General features: G+C 36.3%; 1 protein-coding gene across 2 annotated transcripts in view; it reads left to right on the top strand.

Annotated features, from left to right (window-relative positions):
* The window catches only part of TTC7B (tetratricopeptide repeat domain 7B), a 144,634-nt gene that overhangs the window by 37,712 nt on the left and 79,651 nt on the right, over nucleotides 1-27,271 (top strand). For both annotated transcript variants that reach the window (XM_055716417.1, XM_055716416.1), the window contains exons 5-9: nucleotides 958-1,079; nucleotides 14,549-14,627; nucleotides 16,802-16,974; nucleotides 21,539-21,602; nucleotides 26,553-26,690. In XM_055716417.1, coding sequence (XP_055572392.1) covers nucleotides 958-1,079; nucleotides 14,549-14,627; nucleotides 16,802-16,974; nucleotides 21,539-21,602; nucleotides 26,553-26,690 — 576 coding nt within the window. The remainder of the gene's footprint in view (nucleotides 1-957; nucleotides 1,080-14,548; nucleotides 14,628-16,801; nucleotides 16,975-21,538; nucleotides 21,603-26,552; nucleotides 26,691-27,271) is intronic.

A 27,271-nucleotide genomic window follows, 5' to 3' on the forward strand; every position in this document is an offset into this window, starting at 1 on the left:
ATCCTTCAAGTGTTATGATTTGGGGTTTTTTTAAAGAAAAGAAAATGTTTGATACCCTTTCTTTCTAGGAGTTAAACACTACTGCAATTTATTTAGACTTTGAGATCTGGTTGGGCAAAATACAATACAACTGGGGCTCTGTTCTTGGCTTGTAAGTACTATTAGAATGAAGCGAGCCAGCAATATCAATCTGACCCTCTTTTTCAGACTTATTGCTTACAAGCCTCAGGTCTGTCATTTGACAGTTGTCTTTGAAGGGGTTATTAGATACAGTATAGGGTCACACAAGCAAAAGGAAGGGGAAAGAAAACTTTGATACGATGGGGGAAAGAAAAGTAACTCATGCTTTTTTAAAAATATATACACATTTTTATTTTCTTAGAGTTTTTTGCTTTGGGTTTTTTGTTTGGTTTAAGATTGTCTTTTAGTGGCTGGTACACTGTGTGAATGTGAAGGCAAATGAAAACTGATAGCTGTCCGTTTTAAGAGAGCATTTTTACTGTTGATGCAATACAAATTCAGTTTCTAAATTGTTTTTTGGAAATCATTCTGGAGATCACTTTTAATCTTCTTAATGCTTTCTGCAGCAGTCTTTCCTAAACCTATCAGGGTTTTAGATTTTGAATACCATCACCTCCTGCTACTGAATAAGGTTGCCAATATGCTTTTTTGTATACTTCTCTTTTGTGTACCATTCTTCACAAAAATTTCTGGAGAAGTATTCTACAGTTTTTCTTAGTGGCATTTCTGCTTGGTGAAGAAATTACCTTTTAAGGGTATAGCCAAAAGCAAAAGGATTGGTATTTAGTTGGGAAAGGAGGTTAAGTATACAAATACTCTACTAGCCACCATGTACAAATGAAAAAGATTTCTCCAACATCAAGTATTAACTTCTGTGTAAAAGTACACAAAACTTTAATTTTTTTCCAATAATTTTTCCCCCTTTTGTTCTTTTAGATAATTAATGCCAATATACAAAACAGAAGCCCTAAGCCAGGGCCCACTGCACATGAACAAGAACTTGGTTTTTTCCTGGAAACAGGACTTCAAAGAGCACATGTTTTATATTTCAAGAATGGGTAAGATTGGTTTCTCCTTTTTTTATATTCACTTTTTTGTTCAGGCTTTGTATTGTATGTATGATCTAACTGGGCATCATAATTTTTAGCAATTGTAGATTGTGTAATCATAAGAACTGTTATTAATAAAGTAGTAACATTTCAATTGAAATAATAAGGCTACTCATATTGTATTTACTCACCTATTATTAAATCGTTTTATCAAAGTATATTAAACAGAAAGCATTTTACATTTTCACTTACTAAATGTGAACTTGAAATACTTTAAACTTTATTTGAAATTTCTTTTACTTTATTACTAGACACTGTTAGAAAGTGTTTTATAACATATTGAAAGTCTTGATCTGTGTAATTTGATTTTGTAATTTTTTTCCAAATCTCTTCAGTTATCACTTATTTTAACATTATGCTGCAGGATAAATGTGCATGAAGATCAACAGTATGTATACAAGTATACAATCTCCATTGTACCTGCTCTAGAGATACTTTTAGATTCTGCATGGGAGATCCTTTATAATTTATTTTCAAATAGGCTTCCCTTAAAAGCCTAAAAATAAATTCAGATAACACAGAAAATAAAAAAAAGGAATACAATTCTCCATTTTTAACAGCTTCAAAACTTGGCACAAATGGTTTTTAAGTACATTTCTGACATTTGTTTTTGAAATCACATAGTTTAAAAATTTGTTTGCAGGGCTTCTTATTTCACCAGGAAAATGTGGTTAGATCAAAATATTGGAATTCTTTATAGGACTACTGTTTTGTACCAAAAATGTTTGTTATTCTTTCAAATACACAAACAGGAGATGAAGGGAAATCATGCAGTGTCTGTAAAGAGTTCGAGATTTTAATGTACTGATGGTAGGGTGACAAATGCTATACAAGTTTTCAAACTGTTTAGGGATTTCAGTGTGGAAATGATGACTAAGTTTTTTTAAATCTCATTCTTAAAGTAATGAACTACTGCTGCAATAGCACATGATCTGACAATTACATTTTAGTTCTGTTTTCATGATTTAATTGCAGGAGGAATGGAATGTTCTGAAAGCTAATTTTTTTCATTTACCACAGCTAAAAATAGAATTTCTGCCTTGATGTGTGCACAAAAGATACATAAAATATACTTAATGAAAGAATCCCAGTGGCAGTTGTGGTTAAGAATAAGCTAAAAATTCCACATTTTGAAGAATTTTGATTGAAGGCCAGGAATGGAAATGGTTCATTTAATCTGACATATGCATAAAAGGAATCAGCAATAGATGTAGCAGATTAAGGTTAATGAAGAAAACAAAAAAAAGCACAGAACAGTTGTACAGTGGGTTAAGGAGCATCCAGCCCACAGGAGTGCTTTTCCTTGAACATTTTGGTTGGTCTGGTATGAACTTTGAAAGGTTGATTGTATTCCATGTACACTTTCACAATGAAGCTGTTGGTGATCTTGTTAACTCCTACATAAGCATGTAATCTTTTTTGCAGTCTTTAGTACAATGGACACTTGCAGTTTACAAGCTAAATGCACATTATATTTTTAATTTTAAATTTCTTCTTTCCATTTCATTGGCCAGTGCTACTGTTTTTTGTGGTATGAGAGGAAGCAAGGTGGTAGGAAAAATAGCTCTTTGCCAATCGTTATTTTACATATTCCTGACATTATATCCTTTAGTTTCCTCTCTTAACTTAGAGCCAATCTTAGTTCCTCCAAGATTTCCTAGTATGGTCATTGTTCCAGGCTGGTAGTTATGTTGCTGCTTCTATGAGTGTCTTTTTTTTTTATTTATTTTTTTCTTTTTTTTTTTAAATTTTGTTACTTATGTTTACCAGAACTGAACAGAACATTGATACTTACCTAATAGGAACAAATTTATAGCATACTTTTTAATACATTCATTTGAAGGATGCTTTGCTTGGTTTTTCAATTTGTCATCTCTCCTGGCGTTAGGCTTACAGAAATCGGTTCAAGACCTTTCCATTAAGCTTTGCAACACACTTCAAGTTTGAATTTAATCTAAAATTGTAAAGATTATATGAACATTTTCAAGGAGAGGAAATGTAGGTTAATTATAGGCAGTTTAGAAATGGAAACATTTCTTTTAAATAAACTGGTTTTGCAAATGAAACTGTAGATGTTAGAAAGGCTTCAGTCCTGTGGAGGAGACAGGGAATCACCAGAGTTTATCTGCTTATGAGTGGGGGGGGCGAAGTAGAAGAGGAAAAGTGTGCCCATCTGTTTTTACAGGCAGACTAAATCTGCTATTCGTATTGCAATGCAGTAAAATATTTTTGTGTATGTTTATGAAGTGAGGCTTACATTCAGAAGAGTTGAATCTTAATTAAAAGTTCCTTTCACCAGACTATAACCTGGCATTCGTTTTGAGTCCGTTCAGATGTTACCCTGTTACCAGCATAGTGGCTATAGTAATTTATGTGTTAGAGCAGCTTAAAGATCCGAGGAGATGTTTATGTATTTTTTGCTGGGTTTTTTAGACTTCAGTTCCACTCCAGTAAGTACTAATAAATAACTCTCAAATTCTGCTGGATAAATTTTATTTGTCTTAAGTCCTTTTGCTATGGAGTAGGTTTTTGTTGGTGGTGCATATCTAGAAGGCAGTCAGCTAATCACTGTTTTTAATTACACTTCCGCTAGAAGTGGAAGCATCATTTTTGTGCATGTATGCCACTTCAAAACTAAAAAATAAGTAGGATAACTTTAATACTAACTGAAGGAGTGTAATTTTAGCAGTAATGTAGGGAGTATTGCTGCCTAACAAGAAAGCTGGTTGATCCATTTTAAATTTCCCCTTTGTTCACTAACTGTGCAGAGATTTTCTTTTAAGCCAAGAAATCAAGTTTTTGTGGAGGATTGAGTGACTGTCTTTCAGGTATGCATTATCTTATCTGAAAAACTACAAAGTGTTTGAAACCTAACCGCTAAGTTCTGGCATCTTGAAAATACATGGAAAAGCAATTATAAAAAAAAAAAAAAATGGTGGCAATAGTCTGAACAGAAGAATGTTTTTTTTTTTTAGTGCTGTATTAAGACACATCTGAAATTAATGCTTTCTCCCAAAGTGTACAGAATTCTAGTAAAGTATCAAACTACGTATCTATTTTTCACTTGGGAGCAGAGGAACATTTCAGCTTGGAAATGAGTAACAAAGAAGTTGAGGAAGCTGTTTGAAAAGTAGGGTTTATGTGCTTTTTAAATACATTCTGAAATAGGTAATTTTAAATTTCTTTCTGGCTGATTATGCAACTTCTATTTAGTGTAGTAGTAACTTTGTAATTTCGGATTGGAGGAGTTCAAAGTCCTGACGTTGTTACAAGAAAAGCTGTGAGCACAGGAACTTTGACATTAGACCTTAACATAACTATTTTCAAGTAAAATGCCCCTGAGAGAGAAAGGACAGCCATTTATGTACCCAGTAGTTCTTCTGTCCTAGTATTTGCTTTGTATTCATGTTACGAGGTAAACAAGACAAGCTTGAATTTTAAATTATTTTTATTTTAGAGGTAGTAGTGTTCAGAAATGTATGGGAACTGTATACTCTTAAAGCAAAAGAGCTTTCTGGTTGAAGTCTAAAACCAGGAGCCTGTCATGTGAAAACCAGACTTCACTAGCTTTCAGAGCTCTTTTTTGTAGCTTCTCCTATATTTCACAACTTCTCCAAGGACATTGCTCTATCATGGTCCAGGATCCAGACTGCAATTTGGTCTAATCTCCATAGTGGTTCACATGCTGAATCAAAACCTGAGGGATCTGGACCAAATCTGTACTCGTCATGCTGCCATTACCTGTGCTTGCACAGCTGCAGTGAAGCAAGACCGTCCCAATCTTCTCCATTAAGTTGTTTCTCAGAGACTGGCATTTTCTCAATGAAAAATTTACCCACCCCAAGACCAAACCAAAACAAAAAATCTCAACCAGTTTTTCTGCATATAATTGATTTTTATTGGCTTACAAAATGTTTGACAAGCACAACCAAAAAAAACCAGACTCTAAGCAGTTCCTCATGTATAGGAGTTGTCTATGTAGAAGTTGTTTCTTTACCTATTTTTCTTTTTCCATCATAGCATCAATAGGAAAATCATAGGAATATAGCTTTCATGTTAGTAAATGGGGGATGGTGGATGGAAGCCAATTCATAAGTGCTTCTTTTGCACACATGTACCTGTACAGTGTTCACAGCTGGGTATTTCGCAGTGATGAAATCCATAAGAGAAGGTTTTATGTAAATGTTTTGACATAAGTGCCCATCAAGACACTGTATGACCAGCTGTCATAGAATACAGTGCTAGCTATCCATCACTCTCTGAATCTGTTGAGATGATGTTGCATATTCTGCATCAGTCTCAAAACAAATTGGTCATTAAGTAAAGAATAGAAAGTAAGATGACATTCAAAAACATTGAAATCCTATAAAGTACTGTATTCTTTATATGTGAAATATCATTACGATATTGAAAAATAAATGAAATCACTTCTGTTGCAGTTTTCAAAACAACTTTGTCCTGGAAATAAAGCACAAACATGCTTTCATGTTTGTGTGGTTAGGAAATTAACACAGAATATATTCAAGATAGAGACAAATATCACTGGTTTTTGATTGCTAACAAAAATGAGTTTTCAAAGGACACTTTAATATCTGCCTTATCAGGTGCTTTTCTTATCCTTATTTAAGATACTGTTCTTACTCTGTTAGTTTTTGTTGAAAAACAGTATATTTGAATGTGAGGGGAAATTACCATTCTCTCAGATATTCAGATAAAATCATCCATCAGGAATGCTTTCTCTTTCAATCTTTGTTTGTGTTTATTGCTCAGAATTGTGTCTTAAAGAGTTTAAGATAATAATGCATTGTGAAATTATAGAAAACCTGTCAGTTTTACATGGAGGACTAAGGTGAATATAAACATGAAGGAATCACTTCCATTCAAAATAATCTCAAATTACTTTTGTAATAGTTACACAAAGCACACTGAAAGAGCAATGTTAGTATCTGAGTTGATGTTGAATTTTGATAATTTTAACAATTTGCAGTTAGTATTCTGACTCTAGCTCACTTTTTCCTAGAAGATACTTAGTGGGTTTTAGCTCGTGTGCTACAGATCTTGCTGACTGTGGCTGTTGCTTGCCTTTGCAAGCATCGGATTCAATGTTTTGGTTTTATGTTGTGTTGTGATGGGCAGCAAACAAAACGGTATTGGATTCCTAAACTGGGGAGGGACTATTTAGTGCGCTTCCTCTGCTCCCGCCAAAATGCTTGCTTTACTGCTGCATTTCATGTTCTGGTTTTTATTTCCTTCTCTGGTTTTGATACTGTTCTGAAGAACACTGCTTTGCATGTTAGGTGTTACATGATGTGGCTATGCCACACATTTTTTATTTTTTTTTCTTCTTTTTTTTTCTTTTTGCCTTTTTCCTTGCAGCTTCTAAGATGTGGATTCATAGGATCACACAGGTTGAAAGGGACTCTGAGAGGCCATCTGGGCCAGACCCCTGCTCAGAACATGTCTGGTGTAGAGCAGCTTGCTCAGAGCCTTGGCCAGTTGGTTCTGTATGTCACCAAAGATGTAGGTGATGTATCTGATGAGTTTTGGGGCTTAGGCATTTTGTGAACAGCATTCATGAGGTATATCACCTGAATGTGAGCTGCAGTAACTTACAACTAATTAAGTCTTTTGAGTTTCTTTCTGTTAATATACTGATTTTTCTCTAAAGGACAGTTAGTCCTCAGATGGTAGTTATTTTCACCAAGAAAAAGGTTTCATTCTATGAATATAGTATTTGGCTATTTCTGTTAAAGCTTCAGTAACAGTTTAACATGGAGCTTTTCAGTATTTTGTACTACGGGTTACTATTACATTGTTTCTTTTTTAATATTGAAATCATGGTTTTGAACTGATTAAAAATTATGGAGGCTGCCAGTTTTAATTGCAAAAATGTTAATTGACCCTGTTAACTTCAAAAGGAGGAAATTAGCAGGTAGGAGAACTAATTGGTGCTAGATTTTTTTATGATAGTAGTAGAAAGGGATTTGCTAAACTGTAAGGTAAGTTTGCCAAGGAAAGAGTGCATGTGTTTTGGTCACAGTAGAGATAAAGGGAACTGGCTCTTGGAAAAACTAGGAGACTAATTATGTACAGACCTTTAAAAAAAATCACCAAAAAACCCCCTAGTACTAAAGGAAATTTCGTCTTCATATTAAAAAGTAGTAACTATTCATAAGCTATTTTTGCAAAGAGTTACCAGATTACTTGACTTTTCAACACTATGCTCTTAAGCTGTAGGTACTGCTGTAGCAATCAAACTGTACCAGTATGTTTATATATTCAAAAATCAGTGAACAGAAGGCTGATACAGTGCTAAGAAAAGCTGAATACTGTGCAGGTGTTTGAAGCTGTGTGTGTCTCTTTTTATTTGTTATTGAGATTAAAGGCTTTTGGAAACTCATCAGTTCTTTAGTATCCATTACTCAAATGATTTCCTTGCCATTGACCAAACAACTTATAAAATTGTTTCTAATTTTTTAAGGTGAAAAGCAGTATTACACTGACCATGGTGAGTATTCACTACTGTGAATACCTTGCCGATGTAATACATGCTACAGAAATGCTAGCCACCAGCTGAAACTTGAAAGGCAGGCAAGCTTTACTTCATGTGTTCAGGTGAATACTGGAAAATTTCCCTTTCCACCTCCTGATTTCCACATCTTTTTACAGCACATAACTGCTAGGATAATGTGTTAAACAGCTAATTTGCTGAGGAGTGCTTGTAATTACTTTTTTTTTTCTTGTTGATATGCAGGCATTTTGGTGTTTGTACTGAAATAGTTTTGTTTGGGATTGGTACACCTCTTACATTTGACCTTTTAGGCCTTCCTAATTTTCCTTCCAATGCTGACCCACTGTCCCAAATGACCTTTTCTGGACTCCCATTTCCTACACTGTATTTTAAGCATGAGAAGTTGGAAGTAACACTTCCTTCTCACAGTGTATGGTCCTGCCCTTGTGCATTTTATTCCTCTCCTGTGCATGAGCATAGCGCGTATGTATAAATGATTTTGACAAAGTTTCAGTGCCTTTCTGTTTACCAGATCCCCATGTTACTGCAGCATGGGTATTTTTAAACAGTTTCTTTGGAAATTAGTAGCTCCTCAGAGATTACATTCAAACAGATGTGTGTCTGGTAAGCAACTCAGCAGTGAAGTAATCTCAATTACTTCACTGTGACATTTTTATAAGACTATTGGCAGGATGTTTTATAGAGGTGGTCTTATGTTCTTCCTGAAACGTGTTGCTGTAAGCCTCATGCTTAGGAACACTGCATGAATTTTTACCTGCAATGAATGAACAGAGGAGGAGTATAAAGAAAGGTGTTTACTAACAAATATTCTGCTTATATATTTTGAAGTATTAGCAGAGGCTTTTCTTTCCAGAAAGTGTTGTCCCTGTTTGTAGCTACAACTCACATTTTGTGTGTTGTATATAGTGTGAATTTGAAGGGGTTTGGTGTTCTTTCCCTGCCTTTCCCCAAGTTAATGTATTCAATTACACTGAACACTGGTTCATGATTAATGTGAAGAATATAAAAATAAAGACAGCTTAGTAAGTGTTTTCAGAATTGCCATTGTGTGCAAAGCAAAAAGGAAATCTTGCCCTCCATTCTACTTTGCTTTAGTATTACAGCCTGATAGCAAATATAAGAGTTGGCAATAAAAGGCAAGACTGTTATTAATTATACTGATGAATAAATGGTACATAAACAATTTTAAAGTAGTGGAAAACTGTTTTAACATCTCTAGCTAACCAGAAGCAGTAGCTTCAAGATTAAACATCTCTGGGGTTACCAACAAAGAGGTTTGATAACCTCTTATTTTGATTTGTTGGGGGGGTTTATTTTCTTTTTTCTTCTCCCTCTCCTAGTTCATTTTTGCTATCATTTTTCACACTTAACATTACTGTTTTGACACTGCTGTCCACACTTTAGCTCTCACATTGAACAGGCATACAGTGTCAGTGAAGTATCAGTGCCCCCCTTCACGACTCAGCTTAATTCTTCATAGGTGTTGTCCCTAGTTTTCTTTCATTGCAAGGGTGGCTCTCTGTTCCTCAGCTTTTCTGTTCTTTGGTGTCACCAGTGGGAGGGCTGAACCACATACGGCGCTCAGGGTTTAGCCTTGTTTCTCCTTGCTCAGCACTGTCTCTGATAAAATATTTGATCTGTCTTCAGATTAGCTCTTTGGGTTCTATGAAATGTTACACTTCCATTGATGCATCTGGCTGTTTGTTGCTGCTTAAAATCTTGCATCTTGGCAGAGTACACTGCCTTCATGGTTTCTGCTGCTGATTTCAGACCTTTGAATCTTTAAGACAGGTTGTAAAACCATGCCCGTGTTGGTCACTCTGCTGAAGTTCCCCATGCTTTTATCATGCTTGGTATTAAACTGAGTGGCCTCCTAGGTCTTCAGTTTAGCATTCTAAATAAAATCACTGTTTGGTCCTGCACATTCTTCCTTCTAGTTCCGTAAGAGATTTTATATTTTCTTCTAAATAAAGATAAAATAACCTTATAAAATTTATAATATATAAATCGACTGATGTGGAATACAATATTAAATATTTACCAGGGTAAATTCTATTTTGTTTATTTCCTCTGTTAACTTACTTCTGTAGTAAAACTTTCTGGCATGTTTAGCACTTCTTTCTTGTGAATTCAAGAATGGGCTTTTTTTTGTTTATGATTTCTTTTGGCACGTTCTTAATCTACCCCCATTTCTTTTTCTGACAAGATCTCTGCTTGAAAGGAGAAAGTTGCAAAATAATAGGAGGTAAAGTGCAACTAACTGATGCACTCAGTCTCCAGTAACTGGAGAAGCCCTTTTGTGAATCCGGTCTTTGTGCCTTAGTAGTTGAATCTGGTACTTAGTGTACACACAGGCACATATATACACATGTATATAGTGTGTTGTATATATATATACACTTAAATGAAAGAACATTCTGAGGAGGAGCTGAGGTGGTGGTGTCAAGAGCAGTAGTAAACAAATCATGTAGTGTCCTGACACTGTAGAGTGGGATTCCCTGCTCTCATCTTCCCCATACCTACTCTTCTGGCATGCATTTTTCTTTTTTGCTTTTTGATGGTTCAAATATTTGTTTGGCTCCTCTGTGGAGACATCTCATTCTCCAAAACAGCAGAAAACAAGCAGCAAAAGAATTGTAGCTGTCATTTTAGTGAGATTAATTGATTTACTGGAAGGTGTGATAATGGCTAATGTGGCTGTAAGAAAAGAGGATCATGCAAGTGAAGGGTCAGCAAGAGGTAATAGTTAGGCTAGTATAAATAACTTAGCCTGTTTACTGGCATGGCTTTGGGTTTAGTTTTCTCTCTTAAATAGGAGAAGTACTGAAATTTAGCCACCAAATTGCAGAGCAGGTGAGGTGTGCTCTAAGTTCACTAAGCAAAAATTTACTCTGATTCCATTTTTGATCTGTAAAAGGCAGTTAGACTAAATATTTGGGGGGTTTAGTTTTAAGCATAAGGGAGATGCCTGCCAAACAAAGCCATTCTCGCACTAATGGGGAAGATATTATCAAAATATGCTGCAAATACAAAGTAAATCAACCTTTCTGAGAAATTTAAAGTATTTCTTTTGTAGCCTGTTTTGAGTAGATAGTGATTAATCTCTCTCCCTCTGTTATAAGGAATAGTGTTTGTTTTTTTCATCCTAACATCTTTCTATTGTAAACTGCTTTTCATTGAGTGGTTTCTTTCATTCTATTCTACTTTGTGTGTGTGTGTGTGTGTGTGTTTAAAAACACAAATAGAAAAAGTATTTGTCTGGGGTGTGAGGTTTATCTGCACCACTAATGCCAAAGCACTGTTGTCTGATGCCAAAGGAAGAGACCTCTTGGTCGTTGATAGTGACAAACATGTTGTGTCAAAAGTTTGCTACTGCTGGCATACATACTTATATTCAGGTGTTCTGATCCTGCATTGAAAGTTTCTCCTTACTGTCCCATAAGAGCACCTTTGCATAGATGCAGTTAAAATATTTTCAGTATTTTAAACAGAAATGCTGCCTGAAATTTTCAAAGAAGCATAAAAGTTGATCTTGCATCAGAATAATTAATAAGGTTCTAACATAAATTGTTGGGGTTTAGGGTCCAAATATGTAGACACAAGGATGAAAATTATTCCAAAGGTCATCAATCCATATAGATTTTCAACAGTAGATTATACCTTTAAATCCTGGTTCTGTCTTTAACTGTTGTAGTGCTACTTAAAGAGTCAAAGTAGCTTTTTTTATCTTGAAGATTTAAAGCAGCAAACATTTTAATTGGTCTTTAAAAACTATGAAGGTGCAATTCAAAGAATTTGACTCAAACATGTTCTGATGGGAGGCAGTCATAAACACACATATACCTAACTAGCGATATCTGTCTGTGGGCTTTGTCTTGTCTGAAATTACTGAAAATGTGTAAGCTCTGAGTGCATATTAATGTACCATAAAATTCCTTCTCTTGAGAATGGAAGGGATCTCAAAGTCGTTTACAGACACTGTGGGACATGTTTTTCTAAGTTAACCTGCCCTTTTGCTCTGGCATTCAGTCAGAATGGGCGGAACTGCTAACATGAAGGCACATGGTAGTGAAATTCAGGTGAAAGTTCTGTGCTTCCTAGGCTAGGCAGAAAAAGTATGTGCCAGAATAGCTGCCACTCTCTTCTCTCTGATGTTACAAACTGCTAACAAATACAGGAAATGTACTTTGCTAAAAGCAGTGCAGTGTGGGGATCAACCATACTGTTCATGGTATATTTTGCTTCATTACTCAAAGCATTTAACTCAATTTTTGGGTGATTTAGATTGTAGTTTTGAAGTGTAATTTTTTTAGTATTCTTCATGTAGAAGATGCTCAACAAATCTGTATTGTATTTGTGGTTATTTGTGCAGTGGATCAGTGTTAAATGCTTTATGAAGCAAAAAGTAATTCTGTATTTTAAGTTGATTTGGTTTTTTTTCTTGTACAATCTTACTGCTTTTTCCATGATACAGTAGAACTTCAGTCACAAGTTTCAGTCCTTTGTAGATGCTTATAAAAATGTAACACGTAACTAATAACAACCTGTCATGAGGTTCTTAAGGATTTTTAAAGGTTACATACTTTTTCATAGGTACTATTTTTTGTAATTTCATATGAAAAAATGCTAATTCCTAGTATTTCTTAAAGATTTAAATTATTGTGACTTGAAGTTCTATTACATAGTATATGTTTTATCTGTACTGGGAAATTAGTGCTTCTAGCTGCAAGCTCTTGCTCTCATTTAACAATTTTGCAGGGAACATTTCAGTTTAATTTTTTTGGCAAGTCTGTCTGTCTGTTTTTTTTTTTAAAATCTTGTTACAAGGACACATCTGTGACTTTGCAATACAGTCCTTGAGAGAAAGCTCCATTCATGGGAAACATGCGCTTAGAGCAGAGGACTTAAAGCTGGGATTCCAGTGGTCTGGTTTTGGCTCTCTGTATGTGGCATGTGGTATTACTGAATGGTATGTGTTTTGGCTTTCCAGAGGTGCTGAAGGTATACAGCTTCCATGGAGTTCAGAGGTTTTCTTAAAATTTGGCCTATTGACTTTCTGTATGTACTTCCTTAGGATATGAAGTTGGTGTAATATTCATTAACTATTAAGAGGCCTGCCTGCATGAAATATATAAATAAATGTGATCTTTAATGCAGTTGTTTCCATGTTAGATGTATATACAAGATATGTACTAACTGGTCTCTCTATGGTCAAGCTCTGCTGTGACCTGGACCTTTTACAGTCATCATTTCTTGTGTGACTGGTGATTATTTTTTAACTGACTGGTGGCTTGCTTTGACATAACTTTCAACCTGTTCATACAGGTTTTATTTGGAAATGCTAGTCCTTTCTAAATGAGCTTTTATATAAAAGTATTTCAGAAGATGAACCTGGGCTAGTGAAAGATGTCTGTGCTGGAGACTAAAGTTTCTGAAATATGCTGATAATCCTTTATTATATAAAACAGAACAGAGATGACGTCTGTCATGTAATGTCAAGAGTAAAATAAATGAGTAGATCTCCAGGCAATAAGTGGTAAGAGTTCTCTTGATCTTTGCATCTCTTGATGCAAAAGATCTCTTGCATCAAACTCTCTGGTTTCATGTATTCTGCAACTAAATTTAAAGAAAGTATCTGTGTAAAAATGCTGACTTTTTTTGAATTTGTATAAAGTTGCAATTCAGTAAATCAGTATTTTAAATATATTTGTGAATAAAGACAGAGTAAGGAAGGCAATTCCAACATCAGCTTTATAGTGCAGTGGAGTAGTGCTTTTACTTAGGAAAAGCTTGCACAATGTGTAATGCTTCTTTTCGCTTTTGAGCCTGTGCAAGTAAATGTTGTGCAACTTGCGCATAAAGTTGCATCTTTAGATACTACAACTGTATGACATAACATCTATGACTTAACACAAAACATGCTTTTGATCAAATAGTTTTGTTTTGCAACCAAACTTCACATGGTGAAATGACTGTCCTATGTTATGTGTTGAGGTTGCAGAATTTGGTTGTTCAGCTCCACAAAAAGCCAACCCAGTCCTTCACCAGTTCAAAGACAAACTATAAATATTAAGTAAAATATTCTCAACTGCATTTAAGTGCAATACAAAAACAGATAGCTGGGATACAGAGATAAGAAAAAAGATAAAGCTATAAGACCATTTAAAATAACCTAGTTCGAGAAGAAAGTTCAGATCTGCTGAATTTGTTAGTATGAATGATGCTTCTGGGGGTCATAAATCTCTTTGTAAAAAGCTGTTCAGGCAGTAGTCGTGGAAGAAGCATAGACAAAGAAACTTGAGTTGCAGAAGCCACACCAAAAGTCAAGAACAGAGCACTGATCCCCCAGTCCTCTTCTGGCCACACAGTGGGCCTTGCTGTTTGTGCTCTCTCCTCTCTGAAAAGAAGTTTAAAAATTTACATTGCTTTCACTGAGGACTACAAGATTTACTTGTTTTTTATATCCCTATTTTAAGGTGTCAGCTAAAATGGAATGTTTTAGTTGGGGTTTTTTTCCCCCAAGTTTATACTTTGAAGCCTAATGTAATTGAAAATTAAAACCATTGTATTAGCAAGACCAGCTTCAGTTTTGTTTTTTCCCTTTTTTTTGAGTGGTCACTTCTTACACTTTTCCTTGCTTTCTCTTGAACTATCTACTGATCATGAAAATGTTTCTTTTTTCAATAAATTGGCAGGGAATGTTGTTATAGTCATCAGTGGTGGGGTTCTCAGGTGAAAAAATAAATAAATGTATCTCTCATCAAAATCCATTATGATATGCAGGGAAAAAAATGATAGCATGGATTTTAACAACTTTATTGAGTAATATATTAAGGTGTTACTACATCCAAGTTGGAATACTGTCAAATTCTATGTTTTTATACAGGAACTTGACGAGAGGAGTTGGTAGATTTAGAGAGTTACTAAGAGCTGTTGAAACAAGAACCACACAAAATCTGCGAATGGTAAGTTATATTAAACCACATTCCTATTCCAGCCAGATTCCTACTTTAGTAGACAGGTAAAGTATAAATACAGTGGATGAGTTAGAGACAAATAATCAGATACACAGTGTATTGATTAGGATCTGTTACCTACCACTTTATAAGGTTACGTTTCCTGGCTTAAGTGAATTGCTTAAAATGGAAAGGAACGTTTGCTACCCAGTCTGTCTGCTATTTCTCTTTCCTATTTGTGGATATGGTTAAAAACTGCTTGGTCTCTGACAGACCATACTTTCAACCTTAGTCATAATTGCCCTATTTATGACTTACCATAATTTCATAAGGGTGTTGTTTCATGGTTTTGTAAGGTAATAGGAGTGAGGACAGAATGCAGCATCTTTATATGTGTTCTATTAACTTGGAAGTTATCAAGTTATCATTTCTTTATATTTATTTTTTGTGTGGTAAAGCCTCTCTAAGGAAAACAGTGGAAGCAAAACCATGAAGATTTGTTATTTATATTATCAGACAATAAACCTTTACCAAAAGGGTGATGTATCTTTTTGCATCTTTTATATAATGAAAGGCCAGTGCTTATATCTTTCGCTCTAACGTAATGATTTTCAAAATATCCTGGATTAGTTTCCTAATACTGGGCCTGTAAAACTTCCAAAGTGATAATAAGGAAGGTAATTTGTTTCTTAATTCATTTAGTAACCGATTCCTAGAAGGGTATTAAACTTACTAAATAATGGATGTTCAATGGAGCGGGATAATATTGCAGACTTTAATAGAATGAAGGATGAAGGGCTTCTTATGGTATAGGAGTTAAGGCAGAAGATGCAGATCATATGGTGCTTTCCATGGTTTAAACATTACGCATCTGTTGCTGGGAAATACTGCCAGTTCTGATGCTAATGTAGATCTTGTCTTCCTTCTGCTGCCTTGATACTAATCTCTTGAGTTTTCATCATCGTGATATATAGTCATGCAGCTTGTATGCACATGTATTAAACATTAAAGAGGAGATTAACTTGATAGTTACAGATTATGGGATGACTTAAAAGCTTTAATTTAATATTATCTATTTAAATAATATCTATGTAAGTGTTAATACACTTAAATATATGGTGCCAAGAATAGTTGGTTAAAATAAACTTCTTCATGCTGATCTATAACTTCATTGCACTCTTGCTGAGCCTTACCAACAGTAGCAAACAACAGCATCTTTCAGGTACAAGTTTTCAGAAGCCCCAGTCAGTTGGGGTTTGGGCTATAACTGTCTGTGGTCAGTTGACCTTGGCTGGCTGCTAGATGCCCACCCAGCTACTTTCTCACTCCCTTTCCTTACAGGCTGGGGAGAAAATAAGATGGAAGAGTTTGTGGGTTGAGGTAAAGAGAGGGAATTAGCTTGCCAGTTACTGTCACAGGCAAACCAGATTTGACTTGGGGGAAATTAACTTAATTTTCTGTCAATTCAAAGAGAGTGGGATGGTGAGAAACAAAGACAAAAACTAAAGGACCCTCCCCCCACCCCCTTCCCCCAGGTTCAACTTCAGTCCTTCATTCCTGACTCTTCCACCTCCTCTCCCTACCCTCATACTCCCTGAGTGGTGCGTGGAGGGTTGTGGTGAGTCCATAACAGTTCCTCTCTGCTGTTCCTTACTGCTCACGTTTTTCCCCTCCTTCAGCGTGGGGTCCATCCCATTGGCTGCATTTCCTTTAGGGAATATGAACCTGCTCCTCCACAGTCCTCCCAGTAGGCTGCAGTGTGGACATCTGCCTCTGTGGTCCTCTCCATGGACCACAAGGAAATATCTGCTCTACCGTGGTCTCTCCAACAGAAACATCTGCTCCTGTCCTGGAGAGGCAGTAGAGGTTATTTAGCAAAACATATCTGAAAATATACTGTGTTCCACTCAGGTGCAACAGTTGGTATTGTTGATATATCAGATGTATCTGGATTTAACTGATAAAATTGCCGATTTTTTTGTTATTTCCATTTTTTTCTTTGTGTTTAGAGAATTAAACTGGGCACTTGTACCTTTCAAACAGCAGTATGCCTGGTTTGGGGGATGTTTTAAAATAACATAAAATATATTCTACATGACTAGTCTTCACTAGAAAAAATCTAAGCATTTTTGAAGAGTTTGTATTCAGTTTCTAAGGAAAATATTTATCTTTCACTTTTACAGACGATAGCAAGACAACTAGCTGAAATTTTGTTACGAGGCATGTGTGAACAGAGTTATTGGAATCCACTGGAAGATCCTCCTCACCAATCACCCCTAGATGATCCACTTCGAAAAGGTTCAAATACTAAGAATTACGCGCTCAGTAGAAGACCCCGGGTATACACTGGAGAAAAGTATGGCTGAGTTTATACTTCTCTTTTTTCTATAACTGCAATTGTTACCCAGTGCACTGGGTAGTTTAGTTTATATTTTTGAAAATTTAGAAGGAATTGGGCAATATGAATAAGAGTGTTTCCCATGCTGTGTGTATATATATTCCCTGAAGAGAAGCAGGGAAGCAACGTGCTTCTCCAAACAGAAGTTTGCACTGTATGCGTGAGACCTTTTGTTCTCAATTCTCAAAATTATTTTTTTTGTTTTTGTTTTATACTGGCGTATATGGTAGAGTTGATACCTCTTATTATACTTGGGGTACAAAAGAAAACATGAACTGAGTGGCCAGTCTTGAGACTGCACATTTTAAAAGTTGTGTGCTGTTTCTAGACCTCTCTTCTTCTTTATCATAGAAGGAGAGGAAGTAGCAATATGGAAATTCAAATTCATCCCTGAAATATTATAAAAACCCAAAACATATCTAGCAATTTATCTAGCAGCTTCAAAGGTAGGGTTTTTTCCCAAGGCTGCCTTTTAATCTTCTTAGGTTAGTTTTGGCATTTCTCTATGATGTCACCTTTTTGTTGAACTTTATTCTTTCGCCAATTCAGGTAAGTGCTATGCTATGATCATTTTTGTATAGCGTATTCCATGGTTAATTCCAGAGTAGCTTTGGTGTGTATCTCTTCCTTCTTCAAAATGTGTGGATTTTTTTGAAAACTGATCGCCATTAGTATTATTATTAAATGTAAATAGCAATTTCCTTGAATTTGAACTTTTTATTAGAAGTTAATAGTTTGCTGATTGTTTGGTTAAATGAAAAATGGTTTCTAAGGTAAAGCTGTTTTCTTAGACACAGTCTGACAGTGCCAAAAATACATACAAACAAAAGTTTGCACTTTATTACAGTCCTTGGGCTTCAGGCTTACTGCCTGAAAGTAATGTGCTAGTACCAAAGCATACTGTTGAAATCTTAACAATTTGGCAGTCTTTTTTAATGTATTTTTTTATTTCATTGATACTAAGTTTGGTCTGATGAAACTTTGTTGCGTGCTTGGTTTATACAATCTGCAACGTTTGCACCGCTCTACTTGTATTCTACACCCAAGTCCTTCTGGGATCTTGTATTTAATATGGTCAACAGCTTTTGCATGCTTGTTTTGATACATGCTGGAAAGCACTGTGAGCCAGAGAACTGAGAAATAGATGGTAGCAGTGGAGATAATGATCTAGCCAAGATTGTGATTTGCTGTAGTAGGACAGTGCTAAGTAATGCAGATGGAGAAGATTGAAATTACATTTAAATTTAAGAAAAAAAAATTACAGAAGAGATTGTGGAGTCTGAAGAATATCCCTGGAAATATTCAAACTCCAACTGGACATGGTCGTGAGCAACCTGCCAGTCACCCTGCTTTGAGTGGAGGGGCTGTACTAGACAATCCCCAGACAACCCCTCCAACCTCAACTATTCTGTGATTCTGTGAAATCGGTGTGATCTGGGAATCTCTTTTGAGGAGACTGTTGTCTGTTCTATATGAAATTTTTAAATCCTTTTCTCCAAGGAATTATTTTTTTATTGTTGTCCAGCTGGATTAAAACCCAGGTGTTGTGAGGTTTTTTATTTTCAGTCTTGTCCAACTATGTCTAGGATGTATAATCATTAAAAAGTGGTCTTTTGAGCTTTAGGAAAAGGTGCATACATAGATTTGAACATTCAATTTGCCAAAACAACCATTGTGTTTCTCTGCATGTATGTAATTAGCAAACTGTACATGCGGGCCACCTTTTTGGTAAAAAGGAAATACCTAGTTTGTGGATACATCTTGATCACTGTATTTAAAAAGTATGCATTTATTGCCCAAACATGAGGAAATCTCTTTTATGCAGTCACACATTTTCTCATTCAAATTACTTGATTTCACACAGCAAATCCTAAAGAACAGTCTGTTCCTCTCTTACAGTGTATGTGCCTTATTAATTAATATGAAAGTGTTTTTCCATAATGTGAACTTCCTGTTATGTGCAAAAGAGCCTGCTTCTGTGCTAGGTTGCTTATAGAAGCAGTCCTACCTTAAATTCTGAAGGGATGTTTTGTTTTAGTGTTCACAGTATATTTACATTGTAATGTAAAAGGTACTGTCATAGGGCAGGTGTTTGTTTAGCTGCATTTATTGCAGTTTCCATTAACACTTTATACAGCAGCAAGCCCACATAGTTATGGTGTCATTATTACTAGCAAGCAGAATGGCCTTTATCTTCAAGAATTTCTAGCAATTCTCCTTCCTTGATCCTGAATACTTATTAGTAGGTTTCTCAGGCTCAGTCTTTCAAACTTATGTTCTTCATTGTCAACTCATCCTTTTGTATAAACATGCCTCCTGGCAAAAGTGGGGCTTTGTTCAGGGTAATTTTCTTGCTCTTGGGACACGGAAGTGAGGAGTTCCATGGTTTCATCAAAGCATGTAATTAAGTCCTTTTCTTTCATCACATCAGAGTGCTTAATACCAGATCAGATAAAACATATATAGCCCAGTATCTCTTCTTCAGCAGTGATTGAATGTAACTACTTAAGACAGTGAATAGCAAGACAGATATGTAGGAAACTTCTTCCTAGGTGTTCACCTGACCACCAACTCAGTTTGAGTCTGATATGTACTGTTTTTTTCTAAATATATTGCCTGATACATTAGGTAACTTCATTGTGGCCTTTTGAAGATGGTGAATGTGATTTGCTTGATACCATTCATGATTTTGTAGATCTCATTGTTACTGCCTCTTCAGTTTTCTTTATCCTCGCTTGAAGAACTGTTATACTTCTTGGTATCCCTTCGGTTGTTAGCCATTTCATGTTTCCAGTTGTGTCTTTTGCTCTGCCCTGTTGCCTTGAAATTACTTTACTCATATACGTGCATCTGCCAGGAGACACAGAAAATGTCTGAGTTCAGTCAACTAAGTTGAGCTTTTTGCTTACACAGGTCAAAGATATTTCCCAGTAATTTCTGCATGAAGAGGATCTTCACTGAGACAAACGTCAACTTATGTACCAAAATACCTTCAAAGTTGTAGGAGAAAATAATGTTTGTCTTGTTTTGATAAGTGACCTTTTAGTAGTTCTTTGTGAGGCAGCTTCCATTTTCTCTCTGAGAAAATAATTTCTCTGGCAACTATTTCCAGTCATTACTCTGCTTTCTGGGAACCATTGCCAGTCCGTCAGGTTAAATCTACTTCCAGGTTGCTGAGTTCTGCGTTGAAGACTGGATAGATAAATAGAGAGCTCTGTGATGCTCCCTCTTCTCCCCTCATTCCCTGTTCTGGGTGGTTCTTATTCATAAGTAACTGTGTTTTGAAATTTCTTTGTTATGTAAAAATAAAAATGTCTCCTAAGATTTAAAGTACTCTTCAAAAGCTTGTGAGCAACTTGCATTGATTAAAAAAATAAAAATCTGACAACAAAACAACCGCCCTGGGTTCTTACCGGCTGTATAGTGCCACAATGCAGTTCACAGTGTTGCTTTCAAACCGCCTGGAGTTCAGATGTGTTTCAGTTTCCATTTCTTTTCAGGCATTTAATTACTGCTTAAATTTCTAGTGTACTTAAAACACCTTTGGGTTGTTTTTTTTTAATCTCAGGCAAGTTTTGTTTCCCATCTGTAATTTATTGTTGTTTAAGCACCCTTGGGACTATAGGAGTTGCGTATTAACAGGAAATTTTCTACATTTAAACAGTTAGTTGTGGAACTATTCATCTGAAATAACAAGAAATAGTACTTGTAGTAATTCAGAAACAGTTTAGAGAAAGAAATCTGAAGAGTTAAGACAGTCACTGGGTTTTTTTGTGCATGTGAGAGAGAATGAATGAATTCCTACCAGTTGTGTATCCAACAGATTATTGTTGTCTGTCCACCAGCATAGAAAAGTATCAGAAACTATCTAGTGGTCAGAGAAAGCAGTAAAGTTTGCAAACTAGTCCTACACAAACCTTCAGTATTGAGTCCTAAGGCAGTGTACTTCATTTAAACCAAATATTTTAACTGTGTGGAAGTTAACAGCGGTTTTGGCAAGCAGGCAGAGATTGCCATGGCTCTATTTAAAAATATTCACAGCCATTGAATGCATCAGGAAGATAGTTCTCAAGGATATCTGATGAAAAACCAATAGAAGTATTTCTCCACATATTGCCTAAAATACAAAAGTTACCTTGTTCTTCTGAGAGAATTTCTTATTGCCGACCTTTGGATCAATGATATAGATTTGGCTCAGATAGATTAGGTGCCAGAGGCTAGGTAAACTATGGGTACAGTTTTTACAGTTGTCAAATTATGTGCTGTTTTGGGATATTTAAATATGTTCAACTGACAGCTGTGGTTGTTTTGTTCTCATATGGTGTTTGGCTAACTTTTCTGGAATGCAAATTTAGAGCATATCAGAGAAATGCATTTTAACCAATCAGCTTTTTATGCAAGTTACTCTCTGTTCTCTTTTCTAGAAATTTTCCATTTTTTAGAGTACTCTTACTCTATTTGCATAAGCTATTCCTAAAACTAATGTGTTCTGCTTAAATAATTAAATTTTTGTTTTGTACAGCATCTTTTGTCCTCAAGAAAATACAGAAGAAGCCTTACTATTGCTGCTTATTAGTGAATCTATGGTAGGTAAAATAGAGTGAATGTGTGTGTGTGCTGTCTATGTGTGTGTTTTGTTGGGCTTTTTTTAAAATGAAATAGAACTTTTTTGTCATGCCTTACTTTATGACTTGTGTTGCATTTTCTGTTAGGAAAGCAGGCAGTTACTTCTGAAGCTCAAGCTTCTGTTCCTCTGAGTCAGCAAGATGAAGTTTATGAATAGGAGTTTATCTCCTTTAGAGTGGCTGAACCTAGTCTCCTTCTAACCATAGGCAGGTGAACACAAAGCTAGATCTTTCATTTGCATCACTTGTCAGTATGAATCACTGTTACACCAGCTGTTTGCCCTTCAGACAGTTTCAAACTGTAAGTTATTTTTGTTGTAAAAGCCAAATCAAAGACTACTAGATAAGCATAATAAACATAGCTATAAAGTATTTTCCATTGTACATTAAATCTTGGATGTCACTCAAATTTGTAAATAATTTTTGATGATACTGCCATTCAGCCTTTGCTACTGGATTATTTTTTTTTTAGTGTACTCTTTTCCTCAATAGGTGATTCCTTTCAATGGCCTACGTGTACCTTTTATCAGCCTTTCATATTTTCCTCTAGTATGATTTTACTAGTTATCTATCAACTGCCACATATTGACATTCTCATACCAAGCCAGTTAAATGTTCTCAGATAGCAGAAATGAAAAGCTGGAGCTGGAATGTTTGCTGTTTTTCTCACGGGAGGGATGGAACCTCTGAGGCATCATATGGTACACTGCACATCAATGAGACTTAGTGTTTTAAGTTCTATAGGTGATTCAAATACTTTCATGCTCTGAGATAATTTCTGTTTTGATACATTTAAATATGATCAGAACATTTTAGTGAACAATTGTCCTACTTGAACTATTCTGACGTGGCAAACGTTTTATGTTGTAGCATGAGCTACTTTCCTTATTCCTAGCGATATGCTTTGCAACATTCATGACAGAATCTGTCATGTTGGTTTTTCTGCAGTATATGCTTACCACTGAAAGGGGCACCTGTGCCTCTGTAAGGTGCCTGAGCAGCTCATGGTGATATACAGAATTCCAATGTCTGCTGTGGTCATGGTGTAAAGTGGAAGCAGTCCCAGTTCTGCAGGATCTGTCTACCGATTACTGTATTTGCTTGTGTACTTCCTTGCGTATCAGCATTAAGAAATGAAAAAACAAAAGTACTGCCCTTTTAAGTCTTGTTTCAGGTTACTTACAGCTTTTCCTTTGTGAATTAGATCAGCCTAATTATATCAAATGCTTGTCACTGTAGAGCATATACCCTTAATGAGCTTTCAGTATGGGGTGTTTTATTTACAAGTAATTATTGCTGGTTATCTGAAGCAAAAGCATTTGTTTTGGGGGAATATAAAATCTTTCACATGATTGACTTTGGCTAAGTTGTCTGTTCAAATTAGTTTTGTGGAGGGGAGGGGAAGATTTAGCATAAAAATATTAATCACTACAAACATCTTTCTGAGAGTTGAGAGCTGTTGCTTCAGTGCGTGCTAGCTTTCTAGGTGTAGTAGTCATGAATACTATGTGGTTTATGATTTTGAAAGTACTATTTGGGAAAGAAGAAGTTACAGAAGGGTGAGTAATCATTGGTGTTTTGAGATGGTATTGTGTTATTAAAGTAGTATAAACCCATGCATCGTCTGTGAATTAGTAAAAACATGGATAAGGTGTCAAGACTTCTGTCCTTCAAGAACTTATTCAAGCAAATGTTGGAAAACACAACAAGGATCTGACATATAAGTAGCATTTTGTGTAACTAAAAGTAATCACATCATTGTGTGTATACAAGCCCTAGATCATACTGCTAGTTTCAGGGAATTGGTGATCTCTAACATCATAACTACTTATTTGGGTTAGAATTAGTGCAATATATATCTAGAAAATTGAATCTTGTTAGTGGATTACAAGTGCTGCTTTTTTTGTCACCTTGATTTCCCTTAATTTCTGAATTCAGAAAGGATGCTTTGCGTAAGATTTAAATTGTAATGCTTATGAAAGAACTGCTCTGGGAATTACAGTTCTCTGCTTTTCAAGTGTTTAATTTTCTTATATGTACATTTCAGACTACAAAATGTCTCTTTTAGCCCCATGACTGCTGTTACAGTGTGTTGTCATGCCTCATGAGGAAAGTCAGCTGCAACTCTGCCATCACTCTTACTGTAAGATGCCCTTGTATTCTAGCTGTTACACTTGTATAGACCAGCCTTTCCTTATGTAGGCAGGAATGAGTAGAAAGGTGTGATCTGAAGGACTGGCATCTTTACATTACAGTGTATGTACATGTTGCTGCTTGTCAGCTGAGCTGTAGTAACAGAATCACAGAATGACTGAGCTTGGAAGGGACTTCTGGAAGTCATTTTGTCCAAACCCCCAGCTCAGGCAGGATGACCTGGAGCAGGCTGATCTGTCTCCAGAAGCCTTTTGAGTATCAACAAGGAGGGAGAGTCCACAACCTCCCTGGGCAACCTGTACTGGTGCTCAGTCACCCCCAAAGTAAAAAAAGTGTTTCCAAATGTTCAGAGGGAACCTTCTGTGTTTCAGTTCGTGCCCTCTGCCTCTGGTCCTGTCCTGGGCATCACTTAAATGAGCCTGACTCCATCTTCTTTGTACACTCCCTTCAGGTATTTGTACATAGTGATAAGGTTCCTCTGCTGAGCATTCTGTTCTCTGGGCTGAGAAGTCCCAGCTCTCAGCCTTTCCTCATAGAAGAAATACTCCAGTCCCTTATTCATCCTAGTGGTACTTTCAAGGTACAACTTGATAGTTGGACTATCTCCAGTAGCTCCAGATTTCTCTTGTACTGGGGAGCCCAGTACTGCACCTGTGGCCTCACCAGTGCTGAACAGAGGGGATGGACTGCCTCCCTTGACCTGCTGGCAAGACTCCTGCTCATGCAGCTTGGGATACCCCTAGCTTTGCCAGCACATTGCTGGCTCCTGTTCAACTTAGTGTCCAGCCGGACGCCCAGGTCCTTTTCTGCCAAGCTGTTTTCCAGCTGGGTGGTCCCCAGCCTGTGCTGGTGTCTGGGGTTGTTCCTTCCCAGGTGCAGGACTTTGCACTTCCAAGTCTTTGTTGAAGCCTTTGATGAGGTTCCTGTCATCTCATTCCTCCAGCCTGTTGAGGTCCCTCTGGATGTCAGCACAGCCCTTTGGCGTATCAGTTCCTCCTCCTAGTTGTGTATCATCAGCAGGCTTGCTGAGAGTACACCATCATCCAGATCACTGATGAAGATTCTAAACAGGATCAGGCCCAGGATCAGTCTCTGGGGTACACCACTAGGTTACTGGCCTCCAACTAGACTTCATTTCACTGATCACCACCTCCTGGGCTCAGCCTTGTGTGTTACTCTTAGCTGATGGTAAAATGGCAGAGCGTATCCTTTCTTCCACTGTGGGTGAACTAAGTTATACTGCTTGCATTTGCCTCAGGCCTAGTGTCTGTAGGGTAAGTGTGGCCAGCTAACACGTTGCAGTTTAACTAATTGTCACTTTATTGTGTTTGAGACTGTGGCAGTTCTGAAACACTGAGCACTTAAGTTTGTACATACATTCTGTTTTATAATTCTGAAGAAAATTATGTTCAAAGATAGGATACCTATACTTGCAAGGCATCCCCTCCTATAATACTGCTTTGACATTGTCAGCCATTTTTTCACAAGTTCGTGGCTTGTTCTGTGCTTGCAAGGAATTAAGTCAAATAGTGATTAAATGTGGACTGAAAAAGGAAGAAGTTGTTGAGGCTGACTAAATATTTATGCAGTGTAGAAAGGAAAAGCCAAAGACTTCTTGATCAAAAGAAAACAAAATGTCTGTTTTGGAGTGTGTGTGTGCGGGGGTGTGTGTTTTCAAACCAAGCTGTGGATTATTCAGCTGATAATTCCTGAAATGTCTGTGCAGTTTGTGTTCCATACATCTCTGAAAATTTCTTACAGTATTTAATTATTCTGATTGTAAAGATGTATTGAGTATGTTTAGAGCTATAAATGTTATCATGTTAAAGCTGAGAAACAATTCATTATCCCTTAATGCGTGGCATGCCTTGCCTCTGAAAGAGAAGGGAATAAGCTGCCCATTAAAATTGGGTGTATCTAAGTAAATGTATTAAGGGGGCCATACCTTGTGTAATTAAAAAAAAAAAAAAGGCGGTGGGAGGGGGAGGAGGAGAGAGAAGGATCTTTAACTTCTGACTTCAAGCTACCAGATGTACTAGCATTTGTACCAGTGGGCATATTAAACATCAAAAAATCTAGAAATAGGTCAATTTAATCCAGTTCTAGCTATGCTTTCTTCCTTCTCAAAAGGAAAACTTTAATTAAGGAATTAGGTTTGCAATGTGCCTTTCACAAAACAGGATTGAAAGTACAAAGTCTTATTGCAAACATGGCCTGATTCCAAACCTGTGCTCACAACCAGGGATGGTTTTCACTTCTGACTAGTAACTCCTGAAGGTGACTGTGTGGTTATCCTGGGCAGGTCACCACTCACAAGTGAGAGGACAGTGTCATGATGTTATGAAGAGAGAAGAAATCGATTGCTGCCTTTTACAAAAACTGGAATAGAGGATTTGAAGATCCTTCTAATGTGTTTTACTAGCATACAAAAAATAAAATTAAATTTTAAAAGATTAATATACATGATATTTTTTAAAACCCTTATTTGTTTTTGAGAACTCTTCAATACTTTTAAATGATTACCTAATCTATGTAATTAGAGTCAAATAATTAAAAATAGATCCATATAGAAACATCAGTCTTGCCACTAATGTATAGAAGCGGTGATTCTTGCTATTAGTAGCAGATATTCTCTCTTTGCATCATGTATCAGTTGCTGACTGAATAAGTCAGTTTGAATAAAACACATGTTACTTGGCTGAAAATATAGGATGGATTACAATGCCTAACTGTTTCTTTTTTTGTGGTATGTTTCAGGCTAACCGTGATGCTGTACTGAGCAGAATACCAGAACACAAAAATGATCGTATCATCAGTTTGCAAAGTGCATCTGTAGTCTATGATTTACTTACTATAGCCTTGGGAAGAAGAGGCCAATATGAAATGCTCTCAGAGGTTTGTTGATAATAGTGCATATTCAACTTATTTCTGTTAATCATGTTAATTGTGGTAGTACTAAGGGCTAAACAAACATAGGACACTGGCATTCTGACTGCTGTGTAAATGCAGTAAGTAGTTTCCAGCTCAAAAAGCTTACTGTCTAAATTATGCAAGTGACTTGAGGTGGCCAAGCACAGAAATTGTGTGAAAGGTGTGGCAAATGTTTGATGGCACAGAGATTCACATGGTTTTTAGGTGAGGAGGCATGGATCTGCTTAAAAGGATACACATTAAATGGAGACAGCAGGAAGGAATGGCAAAAGATAAAAGCTGTTGTGGGTATAAATTATAGATATAAATACCTAGAAAAATTATTTGTGGTGATGTATTTCAAAAGAAAACTTTCTTTTACACCTCATAATATTTGGAGTGCTCCATAGTCCTTGAAGTTTGGAAAATGGCCTTGAAGTTAATAAAATAGAAATCTATTCTTTTTTCAGGTCTGTAGGAAAGTGTGTTCTCTTATCTCAAATGTTTTGTGTTTGATTATGCAATTTGCATGTGTTTTGTTAGATTTTCCAAAGGATAGAGGAAAA

Source organism: Falco cherrug, chromosome 7 (genome assembly GCF_023634085.1).
Source record: "Falco cherrug isolate bFalChe1 chromosome 7, bFalChe1.pri, whole genome shotgun sequence".
Taxonomy (NCBI): Eukaryota; Metazoa; Chordata; class Aves; order Falconiformes; family Falconidae; genus Falco; species Falco cherrug.